The following is a 26,733-nucleotide window of genomic DNA, read 5'->3' on the forward strand; positions in this document are numbered from 1 at the left end:
CAAATAATGCAATAAAGATGATGCAAAACTCTTGTTTGGCTAGACTGGAAACAGATCGCACTGACTGTTTCATTTCAAACCCAGGACATTTTTTTGAAAATGTTTATGCTGAGTTGAGATCTCAGCTAAATGGCAGCACTGTCCAGTAGAGAGGATGTACAGTACAGCGTTCTGTAACAAACCAGCAAATGAGGCTTTGGGAAGTATGTGAAAAACCATCTATTATGACTCTATTATCTCTGTTTTGTACAAAAATCAATTGCATCTATCTACATGCATTTGAAAATACCCAGATAACAAGATGGTAGTGGGCCACTGTTGGCCCACTGATGGCAAAGCTGGTGACCCACTCGCTTTTTGCAGAGCGTTTTCCAGGCAGCTCACTGGTGTTTAAGCAAAGTGTTATACAAAACATCACTTTTCATCACTTTTTTCCACTCACAGTCCAATTTACAGCCCATTTCTTTCTTTGTAAATTAGTTTAGTGGAAACTTTAGCACAGTGAGCAACAACATTTAGCAACAATGTTTTCAACAAAATCATTTAATCCTAAACAGCCAAAAAATATTTATTTGCACCAGCATTAGCTTAGTCCTAACATGCTATTAGCATTAGCAGAAACGGTTACTGTTACAAGGTTCAATAAAAGCTACAAAGACTTTTACAAGCTTCAAATGTCCATGTTTTATCTTGAATGGCCAAAAAAAAAATTCACATGCACTCGCATTAGCCACTAGAAATCCCATAGTGTGCTAGCAGAAAACAGCACTGATGAAAATTGTTAGTGCTTTTTTAAACATTGGTGGCTCATTTGACAGTGATAGCTCTAATATTTATGGTTCACCACTGGATATAAACAGGTTTTAAAAGGAAAATTACACTTTAAATTTGCACATTTTAACAAATGTTGAGCACAAAGTTACATTATGTTGGTATAGGATTTTGCCAGCATGCTAGGAAATTAGTTTGAGTTCAGTTCTGTTCTTTGTAACAGTGTTTTATACAATGGTCCTGATATTCCAACTTAGGAAGAGCGAGTAGGGAACACTGAGATTTGGAACACCGCGCTTCAGTCTGTTTTGCTTTTGCCATATTTTCTTCTTCCCACCTCAGCAGCTACAGATCCTGCTGTAGCACCCACAGCACCCCCCAGAGGTCCTCCAAAAAACAGTCCCATTACTCCCCCTAGCAGCGCTCCTCCAGCTACCAGCTTCGGTACACGCTTGGCACCTGCTCCGACCTTCCCTCCCACAAAGCGAAGGATGGAGCCAAGCCGAGAGGAAGATGAGGTCACAGTTTCCTCCGGTTTCACACTTTTCTTCACCTCTTCTTCATCCTCATCTTCCTCTTTCAGAGAGTGAAGCATGGTTGAGATGGCTCGGTCTGTCTCATCCAGCTGTTTTTCTCCTCTTTCTCTGCCTAATGGTGTCGTTCTCTCTCTGGCGATGTCCTCTTGTTTCTTCGTGTGTTCAGGCTGCTGCTGGATGCTGTAGCAACCCCCTCCAGTTTCCTTCACCAACTGCTCCACCTTCTCCAGGAGCTCCTCCACTTTCCCTTGTTGTCTTCCTCCTGTCTTCCCGTGCTGTAGTACATGGTAGCGATCGCCACACTTTTCCACCAGCTCCAGCATCTCGGGCCGCTTCTTTGCAATATATTCCTCCACTCCTCCTCCTCCTAGAAGGTCTGAGTAAGTGAAAAGGACCAGGGTCCGTTTTAGGAGGGCCTCAGAGCCAAAGGCGTCCTCTATAGCAGCCAGGCCATGCAGGATGGAGTGACCAGGATGAGTAACAGGCACACATAGCAGGAAGGCATGTGGGCCTGGGCTGCATAGTGCTGTGCAGGATGACTGATGGGCCTTCAGCTCTCCTGGAGAACAGCCGGACCAGAACCAGTCCGGAGTGTCCACCACTGCCACCTGCAACCAGCAGTAAACAAAAAACTGCTTACAAACCAATTTCTGATTACATTGTTGATTATTTCATTGGATATTAACCCCTCAAGGGTCTGTATGTGGGCCTACACTGATTTTTTAAGTGAAAGTAAATCAACACATCCTCTACTGAAAACACATTTCTGCACATTTTAATGCACAGTCACAGTAGAAACTACAACATTAAATAAAGCCCATGCAAAGGTTTAGGGAGAAAGTGCATGACAATTTCCAGAGAAATATCATAGTTAAGTCTGTTCCTTGTCATTTGACCAGGAGTGTTTAAACTTTAGTATTTCTTGTATCTTTTGTCTGTCTGGAGAAATAAATGTTATATCCACTAAGGGGCAGGTCAGTGCAGAAACATTCGTCTGCAAACACAAGAATATCCTCCTCGATTACTTCGCACAACAACATCAAGATTGCACATTTGACCCCCAGTGATTTCACAGCCCGCATCCAAGTGAGCATATTTAGGCCTAATTCTAGCTCACCCCTCGCCCACAACACTTAGCCCTAACCCTCGGTTTTGGATGTTCACCCCTAGGGTTAGGGTGTCCAAATCTTTGTTGAGATAGAGAGGTCGGAAGTACAAGGGCTACATGGCCCTCTAAACAGAGTTTTTTCAGAGTCACAATCCAAATTTATGAGAAAAAAAGAAAAACCAGCAAGATGGCTGAGCAAGTGACCACAGAAACCCACAAATGTGAGCATTTTCTCTGTTAAAAATTATTATAGACATTGTATTTTAGTGTCATTTCAATGTACCAACAATGGTTGTTATAGTGTAGTGGTTAACACCTCTGCCTTCTACGCTGTAGACTGGGGTTCAGTCCCCCACCAGGGTAAACACCCTACACTATATCAATAAGAGTCCTTGGGCCAGACTCCTAACACCACCTTGGCCTACCTGTGTAAAATGATCAAATTGTAAGTCACTCTGCATAAGAGCATCTGCCAAATGCCGTAAATGTAAATTATGGTCTAAAGCCAGGTGTGAGGTTGCTGAACTTTACTCTCCTCTGCTATCACTGCAGACTGGCACCAACAGAGCAGCGCTAGCAGCCTGTTAATGAAATAATGTTCTTCTTTATTTGAGGGTTGTCCCATGACATAGGACTTTGGGCCAGGTGAGAGGGCAGAGAGGAGTACACAGAAGACTCCCAGAATGCTGTGCACCTTTCCTCATCCATTATCTAGTCAAAATTTAAGGTAACACTACATGTGGAGGGGTCCTTTGTAGGTGATTAATAAACTCTTAATAGATAACACATCAACAACATATCAGTGAAGTAGCAGTAATGAAGCATCTGAATACACTGAAGTAAATATTTTGTAGGTGTTCTGTTGATACATTACTAATATTAAGTAGATGTATTGTTAACATGTTACGTCGATTACACAAAACCTAACCTTACCCAACCTCGCCTAGAACCTAACCCTAACCCGGGCCCTAATAACTAACCCTATAACCTTATTATCAACCCAGAACCTAATCCTAACCTTCATAAGTTTTTGACATGTTACAGAAAGCTGATGAGCTGACTTGTGAGTTAGATCCCTTTCTCTTTCAATAAAGAGCATTTTCCTTGAAAAGAAACAGCAGACGGGTCTTCTTCTGCGCTGATGCTACAGTATTAATCTGTAATACAGTATTAATGTGTAATGAAGCAGCAAGCATAGACTACTGACCTGTTTGTGTCCAACTACAGCTGTTCCTCGTGCAAGCTGCTGTGTTGTTGCACCAGTCAATTTCCTACGCACTTTAAACTCCTCTCTGCCCAAGATGGCATTCCCAGCAGTGCTCTTCCCAGAACCAGTCTGGCCCAGCAGAACCAACCTCAGGTCTGAAGCTGAGGAGTTACTGCCCAATGAGGAAGAGGAAGAAGTTACAACAGCTGAGGATGATGATGAGACTGTGACTGCAGGGGAGCTGGGGTCACCCGAGGATGCAATGCGATGACGGACTAGGAAAAGAGAGAACGTGATTGAGTTCTAATAGAATTCATTGCTCAGCCCTGATTCTTCTATGAGATTCGAGTGCAAAAGAGTGAAAAAGTGAACAAATAGTTCTCAAATAAAATGTACAGCATCTACAGCAGGTGACTCACTGGTGTTTCTGAAGCTCTGGTTGCTCCGACTGATGCTGGCCTCTGTCTTCTCAGACATCTGACTGAGAATGGCTCCCTCTAGTGGTGGAAAAAACACTGAAATATTCAGAACAGACTATCCAGATTTACAAGGCCTTAAAAGCCTCAACATGCAGGCATTTTCTTTATTTATTACAGGGGAATATAACACAGATTTTTAAAATTTTATGTATAATTCAAATGAGATGTAAAATGACAGAATTATTCAGTGTGGTGGTGACAGGAACCAGGTGTCACAATGTCCACAGCACAATGTATTCACTGTTCACAATGTGGTGATTGTGGCTGATTTTTATAGGTAATGTTGATGATGGTAAAATAGTGATACATTTGGAAAAAATATGGAACTTTTCTACCTTACAACTCCCTGCAAGTACCTCTCTGTATTTAAAAAATACATTTTAGGCCAAAACTTTCTCTCAAAACTATGTTAAAACAATGTAATGTGTCATTAAGGTGTCATGAAACATATCTGTAACCAATTCATGTAATGTCTTTCTGAGAGGGAGCTTTTAGAGGCATTAAACTCTTCAGACATTTGGTTCCTTTTCACCACCACTGTGAACAATACTGACAAAACAGAGCATTTCACATAAACCACTCTGAATGCCTTTTTTCATGTCTTAACAATTTAATTGTGCAGAAATGTTGAAAAATCAGTGGAATTTCTCTGCAACCTTAAGATTTTGGATACTATAAAAATTTTTCATTATCTACTATGCATGAGAGCTAAAGTGTGGGCTCACTTCTGAGGTTTAAAGGGTTAAATAAAATGAAACAAACTTTTCAGTGGAGAATTCCTCTGAAAACTCAAGCCTAATGTGTGTAATCTGTAAATTACAAACTCAGTTTCAGCTGAGGTACCTTTATTCAGCTTGAAACTGGAGCTCTTCTGCATGGGTCCAGTGGCTGTCTCCTGCTGCCCCGGTGACGGCTGTGAATAAAGCCCATTAGGCAGCTGCTGCGAAGTCACTTTCTCCTTAACCTCTTCTCTGCTTTGGCTTCTAAATACCCCAATCCCCCCTTTCTGTGGTGGCTGTGCCAGTGCATGGGGGGTCATCTCTAATCTCTCCTCCTCTCTGAGGCTGTATCTCCTCTGGAGCTCACGCTCCTTCTCCCTGACGCGTGCCTCCACCTCCCTCTGGAGGGCGCTCTGCAGGTAGCAGCCCCTGTTACTTTGTACCAGCTGCTCCACCTGGGAGAATGAGAGACATTTTTAAAAGACTTCCATCATGATGAAATGCACAGCGCAGGTTTAAAGCGACAGCAGAGCGACTGTTCTCTACAAAAATGGAAAAATTAAGGCGTCAATATGATTGATACAACTGTTTTTAGCTTTGTGTACATAATTTTGTCTATTTTTATAGATAACAGTGTCATATAGTGTCAGTTATCACATAAGCAAGTCTATTTGAAATTACTCAGCAACTTGGCATGATTTGAGGTAATTGTGTGATTATTTAAAGGTGCATGGTGTACGATTTGGTGGCATCTAGTGGTGAGATTGCAGCTTGCAAACAACTGAATACCTTTCCTTAACCCTCCCTTTCCAAGCGTGTAGTAGAAGCTACAGTGACCATCAGATTTTTGCTACCTTGATAACAGGGATTCAGATGCACAAATATGTATGAATGAAGTAAGTATGACTGTGTTTAGTGAGAAATATGCTAGTTTTGCATTACACAGTGGGGACTTATTTTTTATTAAAACGTTTTATAGAAACAAACCACCTCATAGGCCTGGCTTGTAACTCGCTCACTCATATAAGTTCAACAGGCTGAAGATCATCCACAAGGAGGTGCTATGAGTGATAAAACAGCCTTTGATGCACTGCATAAGAAAAAAAGGTTAATGCATTTGCAGTCCCATTTGTCTATACTGGATGCCTGTTAGAAATTACTGCTGTCACTGGTGTGTAGATAAATGATCACTGTAATTAGTATAAGCATGCTGTTACCATATAAAGCCTGTTATTATCATATAACATGACGCTTCCATTAGCATGTAAAAATAAACTAACGTCTGCAATACCATAAGCCTAATATCAGCATAGCATCATTTACAGCATTGTAGTCGTTGCCCGTTTTAAAACATTCACGCAAGTGAATTCAGCTCAAGAAAACATGTGATACACTGTTTTATCATACATATTCCAGTATTATGTAAATAGTTCCTCCAATATATATTTTTATGACTTGTGAGGGTCGAGATTTTTACCAATGTGGTCATTACAATGTACAAACCATCACTAGTTATAACATAAGTAACACCATAAGACTTATGACGTGTATAAGGGTCAAATCAAATTAAATAATTTAACAAATACATGAAATATCACATTATTTTGCAATGCTGCCATCCAATTATATATACAGAATAACTAAACCTTTTTTTAAAAGGCAATTAATTAATGTAAAATTCTAAATACAGTAGCCTGGCATGATTTGTGCATATGCATGGTGCAATGGAATGGTAAGTAGCCCTTGCGCATATATTGAGAAAATGATCAAGAACTCAAGTTTATATAAGTGTCCAAGTACAAAGACACATTTTCATTAAATCTAAATAAAGGAAATGATTTGCACCACCTGACATTTTCTGAGTGGAAAAATTGATGATCCTATTAGAAAATGAATGTATGCTATAATAAAAGCTATGAAATAAATATCAATGCAAAAGCTTGTGTTCTGCTCACCTTCTCCAGCAAAGAGATGACCTGTTGTCTGTCCCGTGGCCGGCGGTTATTAATGACGTGCCAGTGACCTCCGCAGCTGTCCACCATGGCCTTCAGGTGCGGTTCCTCTTTCATTATGTACTGTTCCACGTCCCGGCCCAGCAGGTAATCTCCGCAGGTCAGGAGCACCATGGTGTGCCTAAGTGCTCCTGTCCCGAACGTGCGCTCTAGCTGGGTAGGAACCCGCTGCTCCATCTCTGTGAACTCTCCCACAGGCACTAGGATGAGGAAAGCGTGCGGACCAGGAGCAGTCAGGTTAAGCGCCCTCTCTGTCTCTCTCTGGATGGTGGACTCAAGGTCCTGACCGCTCCAGTACCAGCGGGGTGTCTCCACCACCGTCAGCCGGCGGCCCTCGGACACACCCTGCCGCACCTCACACAGTTTGGAGGGGCTCAGGACCACAGATGAGGAGGTCTGGCCCAGGAGATTGTCCGCTGTTAGGGTTTTACCACAGCCAATGTTGCCCACCAGGACCAGACGCAGCTCTGGTGCATCGGAATGGCTTCCAGGCCACTTCTCGCACGTATCTAGATGGAAAAAGAGAAAAGTGAACAGGAGACAATAAAGCATTTACAATTTAGCAATTTACTACTGTGGGTAAGGACAGGTCCTCAAACTCTACTGAACAGCCATACTGACCCAAATTCCTCCATGTGTCATTTGTTCCTCTCCTAGACTCTCATTCATTTTCAACAACATGTAACTACCACTTAACAACTCCCTACCAACACATAAATAAACACCCGGTACATCATGGCAACTGCTGGCATCAAAAGTAGCAACCACATGGGATACCATAGCAACCGCCTAGCAACACCTTAGCAACTACTTGGAATATAACAGCAGCCACATAGCGACCACCTAGGATATCATAGCAACCATCTTGCAACACCTTAGCACCCCCCTGGAATATCATAGCAACCATCTAAAAACACATCAGCAACCACTTTGGATACAATTGCGACCTCCTAGCAACCACCTGCAATACTGTAGCAACCACCTGCCAACACCTCAGCAACCACCTGGAATTCCACAGCTACTACCGTTCTTAAATCACTTCAGCCTCACAATCACTCTGCATTTTCTTCAGGACAAACATTCATAAAATGAATTATGACTGTTTTGGTACAAAACATCTCACAAACATTATAAGTTGCCAAAAAATAAAATATACAAAATGAGCCCTTTATGTTAAAACAACATAGTGTGCAGTTTCACTGTGTGATCTGGTTATTTTCACAAACATTTAATTCTATTTAAAATGCCCTCTAAATAAACTTGGTTAGTCTTTAACATGTTAACAAGCTTATTTATAAGACATTTGAAAGCTAAGTGTCTTCAAACCTGATAGGATATCATGTTTTTTTAAACATGCTTTTCAAGCCCACACACTTCACATGAAAGTAAAACAAAGTGAACCTCATGAGAATGGAGATGTAGATTCCATTCATTCTTCCCTCTGCCTAAGAATGACTAACACTGAGGGATGATTTGATAACATGATACCATCTGTCAGTCCAGTTTCTGTTGTTGCAATCAGTTGTAAAAACAGTGTGTCTTACTTTTTAATTCACAACAAAACATTGCGTCTTCTTTACTTAACAGATTGTGTAAGTGCAATAAGCATTTCTATTGGTCCATTGTGTGTTTTCAGATGGAGTAAGTAACAAGGTATTTATAGGAAATTACACTGTATTTCAGGAAGTTCTTGTGTCTCTGCCACCTTCTAGCTCTTTAACAGCTCATCCACTGTTTGGACTCATAACACTACATGTAACTGTTGTTGAAAGAAAACCTTGTATCTTCAAAATGGTAGTTTTACAGTAGAAGGAAAAAATCTAATTTACGTTTAATGTAAGTCAATGGAACCAGTCACCCAAAACAGGATTGTCTAGATGCTTCTTTGCCCATCCAAACCAGTTTGACCACCATGGAGGCTCCTGCATGTCCATCCACCCTTCTGTCGGTGCCCACATGGACACTAGAACTATTCGATCATAAACATTGATAACCTCCCTAAATCTATAGCTCTTCATGTCTTCATATTAACATGTCATCAGGCTTCTACCAGCAGTCATCAGTTATTACTGGTTAATGTAAACTGTAAATGTAAACAGACAGTTTTTTTCTATATTCACTATTGTCTATTTATTGTATTTTGATTCTCTATTCATGTTGCTCTTGTTGTATTACTGTTTTGCTATCCCATGTCAACCAGAGGACGGGCTCCTTTCTTGAGTCTTGGTTCTTCTCAAGGTTTCGTTCTCTTGCTCTTAGGGCGTTTTTCTTGCCACTGTTGTTTTTGGCTGCTCTTGGTTGCTCCAGGCCTGGGTTTTCTGTAAAACCGCTTTGGGTTGACTTTTGTTGTAGAACGCACTGTGTAAATAAAGTTTGGATCGAATTGCATATGATAGCAGCGACATATGACTTAACAAGCTATTGGAGTGGCCAGTAGCTTAGTGGAAGGTGAGTTGAGACAGAAACCAGAAGGTTGTGAGCTTAAATCCCAGGACTGCCTGGTTATTCTTGGTTGTGCTCTTGAAAAAGGCTCTTAACCACCCCAATTAGCACAGATCAGCTGGCAAAACCATAGTGCTCCCATACTGGGCATAGTCAGGAAACCAAATGTCATAATTAACTGGTCCAGGTCTGAACAAAAAGCAACTCAAGCACTAAATGTCATCAAACAAGACTTGAACTCAAAGTAACTATTTCTGCACAAGCTTATTTTTAGGCCAGTCATTTACTACATAACTGCCCAATCACAATTACGTCAGCTGATCACAATTCTTTTACACAGTTGTTAGTTTTGACCACAAAGTCGTTCAGAGTGGTCGGAGTGGTCTGTGAAATTCTCATTTCATTTTACAGAAACAAATCTATTGTCTTTACAGTTGTGGTGGAACAAGGGTTGTGATGTGAAGAGCACAATTCAGCCATTCTATTTACTATCTAAACCTACCAGGAAACCTACATGTCTTCTGAGTTTTTTATATGTAATGGTGATGATGGAAAATCCCTGTTAAATCTGAAAACATTCAGTTTTTCCAGCATGAAAACACATTTCTTGAGATGACCTGGGTCTTACTGTTAACTGTAATGCAGCAGAAAGTAATATTTGTTTATTTGAGCCAATTAACTTGTCAACTGCAATTATTTTTATGACAATTAACTGTCAGCTAAAATTATGATCATGACCAATTTACACACTTATGTCACTGGGGTGGGACCCTCAAAGGTACGTCTCAGTACCTTTAGTCAGGGAACATAACTGTACCATAATCCATTGAAATTATATATTGTTTTAAGCTGTACTGGCTCCACTCACCCCGTCTCATCTCCAGGCCCTTACTTTATTGTTCTGTTATCAAACATTAGGTTATGAAAATGTACAAATATGTACTTTTCACCTTCGAAAAAACTTATTTAAAGTACACAATTGGACTTTAAAACCTCTGCTGTACTTTTGAGGGAACACTTACATTGTTTGTACCTTGATGAATGAAAAATGTACCTGCACAGAACCTTTAATTCTAACAGTGTACAGATGTTTCATAATAGTTACTTGAATAATTCAGTGTAGTTACTGAGTAATAAGACTGAAACAGTGTTCAGTTTTGCAAATCTCCATTTCAAGAGAAATACATTCAAGTAACATTAGTGATAAGAAAAATGCATATCTCAACCAAGCGACCTCTAAAACGGGCAGAATTTTGCATTTTATAGACACTGTGAAGAGGCATTAAGAGGCTACCTGTTTAAAATGTACCTAGTTAAAAGAACAGCAGCTTTTAAGAATGAAATAGGACACTGCTGATACTACAGGCCACATGCATTCATTTGCACTCTGGTGTCTGAGGATTTGTAATTATATCAGGGTGCACGCCTTATTTTAAACACAGAACTGCTGTATTCTACATCTCTTCCTCCTACACACTCTCAAGTTAAACACCCAGTCTGGCCTGTCGAGCAGCATTCAGCACCGAGCTCACAACTGCATGACTTTCACTGGAATGAACTTCCACATCCAGACAGTAGATGCTTACCTATGTGGCCTTGTGAAGAAGCTTATCAGGATAGCCATCTTTCATTATTACAGCTGGGCTGTTGTGCCATCTAACTATTTACCTGAATGCTTTTCCGTAGTTTAGAAAATCAATCTAACTGCTTCAGCTTTATTGAGGTCTTGCATGGTGATACTGTTACCATCAACCATTCAGAGAAACGTACAAAGGCCCCAGCACAGAGTCAAGTGCTCAGCCTACACTGTATCGCCCAGTGTCTTTTACTATAAGCATTATTTCTTGATTAGCTGTGAACTTTTCTTATGTGTGTATTACTGCTGAAATGTCTGTTCTCAGACATGGTCTGTCGCCATGGTGACCTTGATGTAAAACAGGAGGCAGGTGATGATGAGAATGTTGAAAATGGTGCATTCAGTATAAATTTAAACATGGACTATAAATACACCTAAAATGCATTGATATTCCAGCAAAACGTTTGGAATAAGCAATAAAATCTATCTGTGTTTGCCTGCTTTCATTCTAATGGCTCCAAGTTACAAATAGATGATTAACTTGTATAAAGTGTGTGTGTGTGCGTGTATATATATATATATATATATATATATATATATATATATATATATATATATATATATTGCTGCTGTCGGAACAAAGCCTCCAAAATGTCCTATCCACCTTTTTGAATTTACATGAGATAATTTTGCACTGGATTGTTGTCAAATATAAGTACATAGCTGAGATGAGATGAGAAGAACAGTCAAATATCAACCATTGTGGCTGTCAATTACATTTTAAAACTTTAATTAATCCCAAAATAAATTTTATTTCTTAGAAACAACAGAATGAGAGAAGATCTAACCTCTCCTGGAATAATTTTCAGCTTTTCTTTACAGTGTTTAACTGTCCAGGGGCATCTAGGTGGGCTCTACTGTGTGCCAGTTTGATCACGTTTTGATACATTTTCTGCCTATTGCTGCTCCAAAAGTTCACAGTGAACAGACATTTTAGGGGCATACCCTCAGACCATCCCTGAGTAATCTCTAGGAATGCCCCTGCTTATGCCATAACAGTTATTAATAGTCCTTCCTTTTATTTCCTAATTATGATCAGATTTTTCATCATTAGGCTATTATGCTGAGCAAATTAGAGCATTAATTAGAGCAATTTGTAGATCAGATTAATTATTTTAGGAACACAATGGAAAGAGCGAAATAAACTGATATAACTATATGCTGAATATGTATGATATTATTCTTATTCATAATATTATTTGCTTTTGTGTTGAAATATTGACAAACAAAGCATGGGATATTGATATTGAGTATAAATGCCTTCTTTGCAAAGATTTACTAGAATCACTGCATGTAAGCTTTAGTCTCCTGGTGTTGGTTCTCCCTCACTTGTCAGACCACGTTTGCAGTCCTCCTATCACACTATCACAATCTATAAGAACTTAATAAATGAGTTATTGAGTTAAAAATGAGCTAGTGGACTTCAGGAGAAAACATTAATTGCAAGAAAAATGTGGGATATAATAAACGATCTGAACAAGATTGACATCAAATATGTTCTCAAACAGTGGAAAAAAAACTGATCCAATTTAAATAGGTCAACAGCTGAGATCATCTGACTTACCCTGACCAGAGAAATCCATGCTGACTTCAACCTTCAGAGGAGAGTGTCTGAATGTGCACCTCTCTCTTCTCACAGTCAGGTCAGCTCTGTCAGCAGGTTCAGTTCTCCACCTGTCTGTCAACCCTCCTCCCTCCCGCTCTCTCTTTCTCTCTGTAATCTCTCGGTGAGTTAGCAGGTTAACTCCACCCTCCTGCATACTCTTCCCTACAAAACACACATACACTCACACTCAATTGTGTTCACAACTACTATTGCTCATCACCTCCCATGCATTCTGGTTGTGGGTGGAGGTGAGACTGCCATCCACATGTGTGAATCACACTGCTGATGTTCAGCCACACCTTGCCCACCAAACCTGCAGGTTACCTGAACACAGTCTTTAGAGACAAGTAGGCTCATGTTAATGGAATGCCTCCCCTACAAATGTTAATGTGGCAAACAATAATGGAAAACTAGTGGCGTCCCAAACAGCACCAACTCACTTCAATACAAAAAATAGCTTTGACCAAAACTCGAATTTACACCGTCGCTAAGCTTCATAATTTGGCTTTATGCTCTAAAATATGTCACTAGCTCATCTGCAACACACGTGTAAAAATAAATAAATAAATAAAAACCCATTCTGTCTCCACTTGGACACATCAGTTAACACAAAACATGATGAAAGATTTCCAGGCCCAGTTAGAGATAACACAATTTATGTTACTTTGAACACAGAATGTGCTAAACCAGAAAACAATATGAGACAGAAAGTGGGCACAGTGTGTCGTTATTTAACACATCACTTTTTGGAGTGTGGATGTTTCTAAATTGGCTTTTCAAAGTAGCATTTCACTCTAAATGTACAGCAGTGTAATATGCTTCAAACAGCAGAAGAGCAAAAATTAAAGTCAAAGCCCAGGATGAAAGATTCAAGTCTCAGAAGTCCTATTACTCAATTAGTCGCATAAAAAGCTCCAGCTCCATTAATACAAGCCTCAACAGCCACGTGGAGAAAACAAGCTTTAAAAGATTCTTCCTTCTCAATCTGAGAAGGGAAAAGAAGCTGAACTGCTGCGCTCTAAAACAGAACCAAAAGACTGGAGGAAGACTGAGCCAAACTTATTTCAAATGACACTTATTACAAATGAAAAGGCGCTAAACTCTCCATTCTGAGCAGAATCATTAGATCCAAGCTTCAACATGACTTCTCTACATACTACTGCGTAACTCTGATAGAGGGTAATCTCGAGACTTGTATGTCAACGACAATACTCTATCAGGTTCCTTCCTCTATACCGGGTGTGTCAAACTCATCCACTAAAAAGGCCATATTAAAAATCTCATGAAATCCATGGGCCAGAGAACGACGATGTTTTGTTTCATTTTTAATTAACATTGTGATATGAACCAAACTGATCACTGTTTATTCTAAATATGCAAAAACTAGAAACAGTAAAATACAGGCACTTGTAGTAGACCTTGAAATATTACATGCATACTTGAAGTATTCAAAATCTATGTCCCCCTGGCATCCCTCCTGCAAGTTCATCAATACTTGGGCTCTATTTCTGAGCTGCTGAGCAAACGTTAGGTGTTTATATTGGCTAAACTGCAATTTGGACTGGTTGGATTTTGTTGTTTGTTGCTTGTGTGATATATTAATATTATATTACACTATAAAAAAGGTAAATATTTTGCAGGCTGAATAGGATTGGTGTCACAGACCTGGTCTTGTGTTTGACATATGGGATTTATACAGTACTATTAATTGCTTAACTGCTGAGTAACTTCAACCTTTACACAAATTAATTTGGAGGGGTTATCAACAGTGAAATTGTTCTGCCCACAATAAAATCATCCCCTTTAAAATCAGACCAGATGCACAGAAGCTAAAAGCGATCACTAAAATACTTTTAATTGAAAGAACAAAACACACACCAACAGAAATACAAAATCAATAGTAGATAGGATAAAAATGGAACAACGGGTTAAGAAGCAGGTTAAAAGTAGACTTGTTCCTGTGGTCTGTCCAGTGCAAAAATGTGCAATTCAAGTCCTTTTCCTTGTTGAAAAACAGGAGTATTGTTTGGGCCAGCAAGGGCCCAAGGGTGAGGAGCTACCAGCTAAGGTCCTTTATTCACACATAGGGGAGAGAGAGAGAGTGAGAGAGAAAAGAGAGTGTTAGAGTGAGTGAGAGAGAGAGAGAGAGTTAGAGCGAGAGAGAGAGAGAGAGAGTTAGAGCGAGAGAGAGAGAGAGAGAGTCAGACAGAGAGAGTCAGACAGAGAGAGAGAGAGAGAGAGAGAGTGAGAGAGAGAGAGAGAGAGATAGTGTGAGTGTGCATGAGAGGGGTGGGGGAGGCCAGGTGGAGAGATGGTCCGGCAGCATTCAGAGTCCAGGCATGACATAGGCTATATTGTCCAGAGTGTTTGACTGAAAAAGATTAACAGAAGAGAGAAAGAAAACATCAGATACTGATCGCAGAGGATAACAGCAAGACACAGACCAACATTAAACATTAAATTTGTATTCAAACTATTTGGCATATTGAAAATGCTAAAAGTAAATTTAGAACTGAAATTTCAACCATGAAAATCTTTGTCTGAAAATGGTCGAAAGTGACAAAACATTGAACTGGTCTACAATAAAGTGTCAAAATCTAACAGTGAAACTATAACATGAATGATAATGAAAACGAGAAACAGCGACTAAAAGTGCTTGTTTCCCCATTTGCTCTCCTGTGCTCGCAGCACAGTTGCATTCAAACAGTTTGAACAAAAGTGGATCAACAGTGAATCACAATCACGGTCCACTGCAGCTGTGCTCTTCTCCAAATGACGAACACTAAAGTGACTTGGGTGCTAATGGCGCCCCTGCTGGAAAACTTCAGAATGCAAGATGGGAGCTCCAAAGCCATGTTCACGCGCTTTACATAATGAAAAACAAAAAAGTGTTTTGTGTTGTTATAGTGGAGGCGCTCTGGAATTGAATTAAATTAAGTTTTAAAAGTACACAGACTTTTCTCAGTTCTCTTTTCCAACATAGTAACTAAGGCATAAATAAACAGCCCTATATAAAGGAACTCTTTTGTTCAGCTTTTTATTTCGTTTCAGGCTGATTGTGTCCTAAATTTCAGTTTTGGATTCAGTCAAATAGTTTCATTTCAGCACATCACATAAATAAACTGTTTAAGTAAGTGATGTATGTAAACAAAAAGACAGGGACTGAACAAAGTATTTTTTTTATATATATATATATATATTTTCTCCCCAAATGGTCCTGTCCAATTCCACGCACTAGTTAAGACTCTCCCAACCACACAAAATCAACAGTGCTAGAAGCATTAAAGCTAAAACCTGCTTCCACTACATTTTTGTGAACTGCTGCTAATGCAACATCACTAAACAGCTGAACATGTTTGGAGGAGAACGTTAACTGCCAATTCTCTTACGTCAGCTGACAAACACCTGCGCTGGCTAGCATCGCAAATAGTGATGGGGAGAGACGGGTGGTCATCCTAACACCCTGGAGAGAGCAGCCACGGATGGCTGCAGCAACACCAGGGACCAAACTTGCCATTTCCTGATAATAGGGCCAACGCTTAGACATTTCATTATAAGGAAGCAGCATAAATAGGAAATTGCATAAATAGATTCTGCTATATCTGCTTGTTTGTATAGCACATTTACATTAAGTTTATATGATTATATTTATATTCAACTTGAGCAAGTTGTGTCACAAAAGTACTGTAAGTAAGTTAAATCTGAACTGTGAGGACAGTGTACTGACTCTTATGCTGTGTTTACATTATGATGGTACACAGGTAACGCAAACTGGATATAGTATAGTTTTCAATAATACAGTCCTGGAAAATTCTGCCAATGTCAGTGGCAAAGGCAGTGCATCATCAGCTCAACATTCCGACAAGAATTCCATCTTCCCAACTGACTGCAGTGGTGAAGATAATGATGTTAATTTTTTGAGAGACATGGATGCCAGATGCACATAGTATTCTTCCAAAAAATAAAAAAAATTAAGAGTACAGATCATCCTCCAGACTACTCCACCTAAAACAAACAACACACGGCTAAACATCTCCTCTGATAACATTTCATAATCCTTGTTAATGCTGTCACCACCGCAATGTTTCATGGCTGCAGGCCACTGTCAGTCACATACTTCCAAATGGGCATGGAACCTTCCTTCTTAACAGCAACATGTTAACACATTATTGATACTTACAGAACACCGGTGCGACCATCTGAATCTAGCAGACTCACAGCAATGTTTAATGTTTACTGCTACAAACAATTTAACTTCCTCAACAACTGATAAATACAACATATAGGAAAAACATTTCAACCTCCAACTTTTGATTCCTGGTTGGAAAGTTCTCAAGAGCTGTGACTTCTGACTTGCAGTTCTGTGGCATCACATCAAGATGGAGGGGTTTACAGTGCAAACAGAAAAAATAATAGTGAATCTGAATTTTTAAGCACACTTTTAAGCTTCTATTTGCATATAATATGATAAGATCACTAAATCCAGCAGGATAATTAGATACTGAGAAATGAAGTTGTTCTGTTTAAGATTCATAATCTGAGTGCGCAGTTCCGTGATCTACATCCTCTTTTGAAATAAATGAAGCAGCTCTTGTTGAGTGTTTATGTACTGTGTAAAACATATTTGAGATCTTTTATAAATACACAGCCAAAGAGGCATTAGTTTATTCAAACAAGTATCCTCTGTTTGAAGTTGTGCATACTTTAAGGAAATTAGTTGTCTTTTTGGAGGACACGGTTTATTACAGATTATTGTAATAGTTTACTGTAGTTACCAGTATGCTTACACATCAATGTAATAACTACTATGTGTGGTATAGATAGAATAGGATGGTTGTGTTACCAGTACGTGCGGAGGGCAGCCATTGAGTTCTGGCACCTGAGCGGTGAGACACGCCAAAGGACCGAGAGCACACAGCACAGAATCCAAAAGAACAGAGAGAGAGCCTGACACCGTCACCATACCCTGTACACAAAGATGCAATGTTTATTACTACTGAAGACACCCGACTAGGAGAAGTTCCTGGATACAGATTAATGATTCTTTAACAGTCATACAACACAGTATTTTGCTTTGTCTGAGCGAAAGAACACCGGCAAACAGCCACAGCCCATGCTGGCCGCCCATTATAATTAAGCTAGGTTTTATTCTGACCCACTGAAAATCCAGACCTAGATTTAGATGTTCACATTGCAGGTCCCAGATCTGATCTCTTTCAACACTTCAGATGCAGATTTTTTTTAAAGACAGTGGAACATGAAAAAAAGTCTGTTTCAACTGCGATTTGGGACTCATTTCATATGTGGTACTGAAATCCATTACATATCCAATACAGGGCAATGTGAATTTTGTTAGAACATTTCACTCAGAAATCAGGTGACTTTACATTAGTCTACACTATATTTATCATAACTCTGCATGTTGGAAACAGATGCCTTAAGACATCATTGAAATGGTTCTGTCATTTCAAGACAAACAAGACAAGCGTGAGCAGTGCGAACAAATAAACAGTTTTCTAACAAGATGAATCAACTAACAGCTTTTCAAATTCAGGTTTACTTCAAAGATTATCTGGACAAGGCTAAGGAGTCAAAGGAGCCTCAAACAGATAAAGTGTCTTTATCCAGTAATATTCACTACTTTGGCAATGAATTTGGACCCTTTTGCTACCATACTCTGTTGCAGCAGGTAAACATAACAAACTGAGCTGCTATTTTCTCCTTGATCAGCATTCAAAAATTAAAAGTTGCCATTTGTGCTTCAAATATCAGTTCGCACAGCTCATTTTGGAATTACTTGAGAGGAGTCTATTAATCTTAATAAAGAAAGTAATGGACAGCTGGGTTTGTTTGACGAGCATGCCAGGTGTTCCTCTGTGCAATCGGGTCAGTTCAGATGCGTACAGGTAAACAAAAAGATAAGGAGACTGTATGAATGTAGCCTTAAAATATGACTTTTTTTGTTTAATCATTAATGTTATCTTTTCAAATGTGACCTATATCTAACATCAGTGCGAACAGGTCACACTTCTGAACTGATCTGCTTCTGAAGGTCCAAGGCCAAAGTCTCTAGCAAAGGATTGTTTCTGTAGTAATGGCTTTCATACCTCGGTTTCCTGCAGCCTGCGACCAATCAGAGAGAGTGATTCCCCCAGCAGCTGCAAGTGTGCAGCGGCATCGATGGGGTCCACTTCTGGGTCTCTGAGAGGGGAGGATGGGACTTCAGCTAATGGAACCAGAGCTGTACCGTTCTGCGTCGGGGAGACTACTGGCTCCGCTCTCTTCGGCACACTTGATACTGCTGGCATTACTGTTGCAGGGGCAACCACGTTTGTGAATGACGCACCACCTGCAAAGGATGAGGAAGGGGGGTTACTGTTTAACTGACCAAAGACATTTCTGATTATATTAATTAAGGTAAAAGTCAGTTATTTATCCATGCCTGCTGAATATGGTCTACAGAAGGCCCTTTTTATCCTTCTCTTTTAAGTTACACTGCTGATCAAAAATGGGGGCAGCTAGCCTTCTTTTAGATGTTCCCGGGAAGTATTTGACTGTCACTAGTACTTTACAATGTTCTTGAAAAGCTACTAGTGGGGTGTATAGTAAAAATACCTATGGCCTGCTGTACAGGCTGATATGGTTAAAGATTCAGGACACATTTTAATGTTTTCTGTTGTAAGATCCACTTTAAAATAACAAGCTTGACAATGGTGCTGAACTGCTGAAGCAGATGTGTTGGATGTGGGGAGAACACAGAAATGAACAGGGGTTACTGCAGAAGCAGGGAAGGGAAGCTGCAGATTAAAGTGTCAGAGTTGCAGAGATGAAGACAGTGGTGGGCTACTAGCCTTTTGATTTGCTGGTGTCTTTGGCAGGTTTGGGCTGGCTGTGTTTGCTGTGTTTACTTGTACTGGACTCTGACTTCATCCTCTTGTGCTGAAGATACTCCGCCCTTTCCCTCCACACCTGAGAGTGACCAGGAGAATCCACAAGGCATTTATCAAAAACATGTAACACATGTTGGGAAATATGGAAAACTACTGATTTCTGCTTCTACAAGTTCCTTTGTATCAGGAACAAATCTAAAAATATAATAAAGGTTGCCATGTTAAATGCTAACAACATACAATACTAATTATACTGATGTATTGACACAATGATGTAATAAAATAAACATTCAGTGTAGACAATCTCATGGTAACAGTACCTGTTTATCTCCCTCAGGGAGCTGCTTCCAAGCGTCTGCCAACTTCTTACTCAAGTCCCCAAATTCTGCATCACAAAACCAGTAAGAAGGTAAACATTCATGCCAAGTGTTTTAAAACATTACGAGGTGCTACACAATGGCATTTGAGTGTGGTAGAACTTTCTTACATTATTACAATCAACAGCTCATTGTATGTTTATTCTATTTTTGAACCTTTTAGTTATGAATGTGATAAGGGAGTGACCTTTAAAAGTCAAATAAAAAACAAGAGCTATTGTACTAAATGTCAGTCAGTGAACCCTGAATCCAACTGAAACACAACAAAAACTAAAAATCTAAATCCCACACCCTGTACATTGAACAGAAAACTACATGTAAACTTCTCTTATGAATGTGCAATAACATGTTTACTGTCATGTAACAAGCCCCATACTTCAGTTGTACTATTATCTTTAAGGTCACGAACACTTAAGCTGGCTTTAACCTTCAAGTAAATTTAGTTTATTTCCTGAAATTCACTTGAAAATCATTTGAAACTCAAGTCTATGAAACAGCCAATCACAAGACAGGTATCATGTGATCATGAACAATCGAACAGTGATACGTCCATTGACTAAGGTCATTCTAACCAGTTAGCTTTACTCGCTAATTAACTAGCTAACACTGTAGGACAGTTAAGTTTTATTTTGCTGTGCTGGTCTGCTGTATTGTGATCTTTCATCATAAAAATGATACAAAGATACAAATACAGGGGCTAATTAACAAATCACAGACAATTATGTATAGATTATGTACAGATTATGTACAGCCATAATTCTGCAATATGTCAAGAATACAAGCTGAAGCTAAATAGTAGACTAGAGATATGTGTTGCATGTTTGTGTTGATTGTTTTTGATTTGCTTTATGTAACTGTCAAGTTGCATGGAAATCGTTTCATGTTTGTAGTTGTATCAACGTTTTAGCATGTAAAGCCAGCCTAAAATTCTTTATACCATTTGTTAACACTTTGCATTTTACGCTTAGCCAGGTTTATTAAATTTGATCTGGACACATCTTACATTCATTAAACTTATGAAATATTACAGTGTGACACTGAAAAATTGCATTAAACATTAATGTACGGCTCTTGTACCTCTAAAACTGAAATTCAGAGTGGGAAGGCGACCAGTTGGATGTCACTATAATGAAATCACTGATGTTGAATGATAATCAAGGATCTCTGCCCCCAAACATGAATGTCCAATTTTAACCTGATTAAAGTTCTATAAAAATATAAATTTCATGACAGACACTACACTGACCTTATCATTTAAAAAAAATATATATAAAAACTGGCTTATCAAGAATTAATCTTGATACAATTTCAACCTTGTAACGATGATACTTACCTAGACCTGGCTGTTCCTCTAGGATGCTCAACCGATATTCCTTATAGAAGATCTGATATGCTGTGAGCCCTTTCTTCTTTGTCTGCAAGACAGAGAGAGACACAGAAATGAGAGATTAGTTGACTAACTTTATATCCAGTTTTATTTCATCCCTTAACCCCTTAACTTAAAATTCACAGACATTACCATCTTAAGGCCTATTATTTAGTAATTACACAGAAAAGAATGCTAAATGAGTTAATATTGAGTTTGTCCCACTCCACGCTTCTGGGAAGGCTTTCCACTAGATGTTGCTGTGAGTATTTGACTCCCATCAGCCACAAGAGCATAGTGGGTCAGGTACTGGTGTTGAATGATGGATGATCAGTTCTGGATCACTCCAACTCAGCCCAGAGGTACTGGATGGAGCTCCATCACTCCACAGATTGCAGTTCCACTGCTCAACAACCCAGTGCTAGGGGGGCTTATACCCCTCTGACCAACACGTGGCACTGGGTATCCTGACCTTAAGGCATTCTATTGGCCAATGTTTTTTTTTGTTTTGTTTTGTTTTTTATGGAGATTATAAAAGTTGTGTCAGCAATGTTGCAGCCTTAAGCAGCTGAACTGTCTAACTAGATGGTCGCCTGAACACTTCTGGACAAATACCATAGCTTTTGTGTTCTTCTAAAATGACATAAAACTTACACCTGTTCATCAGATAGAATAAAAAAATTAATTTGTTTTTTGTAACACACTCAGCAAACGTTGCTGTTAACTTTTTACATTTTTTCTCTTGGTATTATAAAATGCTACTACTGATATATTGCTAAACTGAGAAATGTGTGTGACTGTTGAAAGGCACACTGTCAATTCAGTTACTTAAAAAAAGATGAGACATTTTACCTTCTCTACCTTTAACCTGGACTTCTCATCTTTCTTCTTTTTCTTCTCACTGTGAGATCCTGACCGTCCTACAGTGTATAACCCACCATCGGAACTGCCATTGGCTAAGGCACGGGAGCAATAGGGGTGACAGACAGAGAGAGCTCAGACACAGATCATTTTACAAGTGATGCAAAGTATACATGACTGAAATGTTCCATTCTAACTTACTTGTGTTTTTCTTCACGCTTTTGCTGCTGTGTTTATGCCTGTGCTCTCTATCTCTGTCTCTCTCTTTATCCTTCTTCTTCTTGCTTTTCTTGCTCTTTTTGCTCTTCTTGCTATACGGAGCAAAAGAGTCGTCAATGACAAGCTGCCCGTTATCTGTGTCCTCCCCCGAAGAGGAGCTGTCATCGTCCAGAAATTCATACGAACCCCCATAGTGCCCTGTGATGAAAGGGAAGAACACATGAGCGCATGCAGCTAACAGAAGAAGCTACTGACATCAAGACAGACTTTTATGCCTCTACAGGTGAAAGTGCACTCCCATCAAAAGCTTTTTCTACTCAATGCAACCCCAATGATTTCTGAACAGTTCTAGAAATGCACAATATTTCGGAGGCTCACATATTATTTGATGAGAACAGAATTACTATATTTAGTCCGATACTGGAATTACAGCTGATATTTGCCATGAGTGTGTCCCTAGTTTCTAAACACCACCCAGACAAAAGTGCATTCGTTTGATACAGAAAAGTAAATACAGAAGTGTTCTCACCTTCCAACTCCACTTCCTCTCCAACCACAGGCAGTGCCTCTCGCACTATGTGCTGCTGCTGCTGCTGCTGCTGTTGTTGTTGTTGTTGTTGTTGTTGTTGTTGTTTCTTCACAGGCTTGGGCATCCCCATATTCTCTTTTTTTTTCTCCTTAACCATGTGGTGGGAGGGGTACAAAGGTTTCTTGGGAAATGAGGGGCTGGGCTCAGAGCCCACGGCCGTGGGGGAAGTGATGGCTTGGAGGAGGCCCATGGCAGTCACAGCAGTGTGTGGAGAGGTGGAGGAGGACACGGATGCACCATGACTGTCCAAAAGTCTTTTCTTCTTCTTGTGGTGTGACCCAGAGCCATGGTCTTCAGGAGAGACAAAGGGAGAGAAACAGCCTTATATTTTTGTATTCCCTGATTTCACAAATTAGGTCATACATCATTATATGTAAATTCATTTATCAATCATCCATCTTGTAAGCAGCATTTCTCTTGTTAGCTCTTGCCCACCTTTGTAGTGACAATCATCTTCCTCATGCTTCTTCTTTTTCTTCTTGTGAAGCTCACTGTTTGCTAAGTGCCCCTCTGCGTCCTTGGAGAATCAGAATCAGAATGCAGTGTTATGCAAAAGTTTGGGCACCCTGGTCTAATTACATTTTCTTTATTTTCTAATTGCAAATATTGTAAACTTAACCTACAGGGGGACAAGATTAAATACAGCATTCTGCAAGTTTTAGCACACAACTTCTTTTGGAAGAAAAATAAAACATAACGGGTCAATTTCCCAAACAGGGATTGTGCCTAGGACATAGAGTACTAAATGGTGATTTTCAAACAAAAAGAAAACGCGGCATGTTCTCGAATATTTGCAAAGCCAAGTTTTAAGTTTTATTCAACCGCAGTATGTTAAATTTTGCCAATACATAGCAATTATGCACGAAACTTTGAAAAACTGTGCTCCCAGCAGAATATGTGTTAACTTACTTTCACTTAGAGATAAAAGAATGTGTAATGTCACAAAGAATGCACAGCTAAAATGTACAGTACATAGACTGTGTATAGTGTACATATAGGCAATATATACATTTGAAATACTTCTGCATATGCAAAATGGTAAATACAGAGGTGTAAAGGATCTTTATTTAAAAAGGACTTGGCCCTGGAATGTACATACAGCAAACCCAGATCAGTGGATAACTGACAGCAAGCACAGTGACTTCTCTCATACAACATTCATGAGCCCTCAGCCTCCTCACCTTTGGACGTTTCTTCGAGGACTTGCGAACCTCTGCATCAATGATTTCTTCTTCTCGCAGGAGGTCTTTATAAGATCTCCTCTTCTCCCTCTGACTGCGGCCTGCCACCAGGCTCACCTCACCCTCCATCTGAAACATCATCCAAAGTTAGTTGGAAGACCGTGAGATTTCGTTTCCAAGATCTTCCCAATCTCATCTGCTGAAAAAGCTTCTCTGAGATCAAAACATAATAAGTTTTAAACAATCTATGCACTTACCACAGTGTGGGATAAAATTCCCATGTCCCAATGTCCCCAGTGAACCCAACTGAACTCTTATTAATAAACTGAACCTTTTTCATCGATAACAGCTCTAAGCAAACGGGCACCAATCGCATCATAACCATCCAAAGGCAGTGATCAAACTCCACTCTGACCAGAAAGGTGGAACCAGAACAGACTATCAGAAGTTAAAGAGCCTAGAAACGCTGTTAGTGCCTTTTCAGTGTCTCACCGAAACGTCAAACCGATCACAGCTATCAAACAAGTTGGAATGGAAAGTTTTGTTGTGGGTGAAGTAAGTGGGCACGGCGTAGACTCAATCGAGGTTTTTCAAACCCAGGCGGGAAAGCATTGTTTATGTATGTTAGCCGGCGCGCTATCTAGTTAGCTAGATAAGCTAGCCAGCTAGCCAGCCAGCTAACGCTTCTCGTCTTCTTGCTCGCTAATAGTGTTTGCCGTGGACTTTCACAGCTGGCAGGTAAATATGGGTTAGTTTTAACACAGTTAGCCAGCTAGTTGGCTAATTAGCTGGATACAGCCAACTGAGTGCAGCCGCTTAGCTGCAGTTGGCTAACTAGCCAACTAGCCTATTTAGCTAGCTAACTTTTAAAGCCACCGCCTCGTGCTATCGCAGCACACTCAGCTCTGTCAATTACTCTTGATCTTCACAATTCAGATATCGACACTCATCACCAAAACTGCAATCTGTATTCATTAAAAAGCAAAATTACCGTTGGCTACCATTCGTAAACTTCAAGCTAGCATCACCGCCATCTTGATCACCGGCTGAAGGCTACATTATGGAGAACAGCAACAGCGCCTCTGGTGGTCGGAAGAGAAAAGATCGGCTACTTTTGATAGACCGATTAAAGGGAACACTTACGGGGGAAATGCTACCGATTTATCTTAAGTGAGTTGTAATTAAATCGTCAAGACGAAACAAAGTCATTTAAATTAGTCCAATGTGAAAGACTCCGTTCTAGAGAACCGTAGTCAACATTCTTTACACTGATGGCGATAGGAACCAGACGTCTGAAACGTTTGAAGGAGAATTCCACTTTTTTTAATTCTACATAATTGAATGGTTGAGATGTAGACATAATCATTGAGGGTTGTTTGATACGAAATGCTTCATACTAAAGAAACTTGCCGAGTCAGAACTGTTTACACAGGTGGTAACAGGAACCTGAAGAGTTTAATGCCTCTGAAAGATCTCTTACAGAAAGTTATCATATGAATATAGAGCTATATGCTGCCTGATGTATTTTAATCCATTCCTGGTGGAGGGGTGCATGCAGGGTGTTGTAAAATAGACCCCAAAATTGTATTACTTTTTAGATTTATAACTATAAATCTAACTATTTAGTAACTAATATAACTATTTACATGTAGGGACACATGTAGGTTCACAGGTGGTTTTGGTGAGTAAATAAAATATATATGTGTTGTGGATATTGTGATCCCTGCGATGGACTGGCGACCTGTCCAGGGTGTATCCTGTCTTTCGCCCGAAGACTGCAGGGATAGGCTCCAGCACCCCCCAACCAACCCCCCCCAACCACCCCCCCCCCACCCCCTGTGACCCTGACGGAGAAGCCTCTTAGAAAATGGATGGATGGATGGATATTGTGACCCCTGGTTCCTACCATCACCACAGAAATCTCTAAGTTTCTCTACAGTAAACAACTTCACACCAAAGTGTAACAAAATTTGTTTACATCTTTAGGACTGAATTATTAAAATTGGTGGAATTCCCCTTTAATGCCTTGGCAAACTATCTTGCAGAAAAAAGTTATTACATTAACTGGTTATGAACGCACTGCTTGATGCCTTAGACATTCTTTTACGATAGATTTGAGATAAAGTTTTGGTGTAAAACAGAGTTTTTTAATTGATTTATGGCAGAGAGTTAGATGCAGTGCTTTATGAGGTAAAATAGCCCATAAAAAACAAACTGTCTCTGAACTGTTTCTTCTGTAAAAACCCAGAAGACACACGTGGGTTCACTGGTTGTTTTGGGTAGTCAATAAAATGGCTATGTACACATCGCGTCCTCTGGTTCATGAATTCCCTTTAAGGACCTCTTTCCCAGGCTCAGGCTGAGCAATGGTGATTCAGCCCTGATACTGAAATTTAGTTCAAGACCAGTCCTAATCTATTTATGGGAAACTGGCCCTAAAAGAAATTTTCTTTAGAAAACATACACTGTTTTAAAAAGTTGATCCAGCTGCATTAAGTTGTATGCATTGCTGACACTAACATAAATTTTGAGTGAAATTTAATTCACTCTGATACTCAAATTAAATGGTTTTATTGATTTAGTGATTCTACTTTTCTGGGAAGGCTTTACAGTGGTTGTTGGAATATTTCTGTGAGAATTTGGTTGCATGCAGCTACAAAAGCATTAGTACGGTCAGGTAGTGATGTTAGATTATTAGTTCTGGATCACAAACGCCAATCCAACTCATCCCAAA

General features: G+C 39.7%; 2 protein-coding genes across 3 annotated transcripts; both read right to left on the bottom strand.

The window, feature by feature from the left end:
- Positions 1-527: 527 nt before the first annotated feature.
- On the bottom strand, positions 528-14,198 carry LOC108424740 (GTPase IMAP family member 8). The gene is made up of 6 exons (XM_017692945.2): positions 12,475-14,198; positions 6,776-7,341; positions 4,945-5,275; positions 4,042-4,119; positions 3,623-3,897; positions 528-1,915 (listed from the first exon to the last, which is right to left on the bottom strand). Exons 1-6 carry the CDS (start codon positions 12,668-12,670, stop codon positions 1,070-1,072), a joined length of 2,292 nt encoding a protein of 763 aa, XP_017548434.2. The 5' UTR covers positions 12,671-14,198; the 3' UTR covers positions 528-1,069.
- A 148-nt stretch (positions 14,199-14,346) lies between these two features.
- On the bottom strand, positions 14,347-25,078 carry LOC108424739 (HMG box-containing protein 4-like). 2 transcript variants are annotated; one of them, XM_017692943.2, is made up of 12 exons: positions 24,991-25,078; positions 24,000-24,128; positions 23,254-23,335; positions 22,759-23,109; positions 22,212-22,427; positions 22,002-22,105; positions 21,117-21,198; positions 19,727-19,791; positions 19,368-19,485; positions 18,624-18,865; positions 17,360-17,482; positions 14,347-14,887 (listed from the first exon to the last, which is right to left on the bottom strand). In XM_017692943.2, exons 2-12 carry the CDS (start codon positions 24,126-24,128, stop codon positions 14,843-14,845), a joined length of 1,557 nt encoding a protein of 518 aa, XP_017548432.2. In that variant the 5' UTR covers positions 24,991-25,078; the 3' UTR covers positions 14,347-14,842. The 2 variants fall into 2 exon arrangements, with proteins under 2 accessions (XP_017548432.2, XP_017548429.2); XM_017692940.2 differs by lacking the exon at positions 24,991-25,078 and adding an exon at positions 24,257-24,892.
- Positions 25,079-26,733: the final 1,655 nt, after the last annotated feature.

This window comes from Pygocentrus nattereri, chromosome 30 (assembly GCF_015220715.1).
Source record: "Pygocentrus nattereri isolate fPygNat1 chromosome 30, fPygNat1.pri, whole genome shotgun sequence".
Classification (NCBI taxonomy): domain Eukaryota; kingdom Metazoa; phylum Chordata; class Actinopteri; order Characiformes; family Serrasalmidae; genus Pygocentrus; species Pygocentrus nattereri.

What these genes read in the sequence shown, in the direction of transcription:
- LOC108424740 (XM_017692945.2), bottom strand. Translation starts at nt 12,670, where the DNA reads ATGCAGGAGGGTGGAGTTAACCTGCTAACTCACCGAGAGATTACAGAG. An exon ending in CAGTTTCAAGCTGAATAAAG is followed by an intron (nt 4,120 to 4,944) that starts GTACCTCAGCTG and finishes TTCCACCACTAG; the next exon opens with AGGGAGCCATTCTCAGTCAG. An exon ending in CCAGAGCTTCAGAAACACCA is followed by an intron (nt 3,898 to 4,041) that starts GTGAGTCACCTG and finishes CTCTTTTCCTAG; the next exon opens with TCCGTCATCGCATTGCATCC.
- LOC108424739 (XM_017692940.2), bottom strand. Translation starts at nt 24,280, where the DNA reads ATGGGAATTTTATCCCACACTGTG. An exon ending in AAGCGTGAAGAAAAACACAA is followed by an intron (nt 22,106 to 22,211) that starts GTAAGTTAGAAT and finishes CCCGTGCCTTAG; the next exon opens with CCAATGGCAGTTCCGATGGT. An exon ending in GCAGGCTGCAGGAAACCGAG is followed by an intron (nt 17,483 to 18,623) that starts GTATGAAAGCCA and finishes CTTTGTGTACAG; the next exon opens with GGTATGGTGACGGTGTCAGG.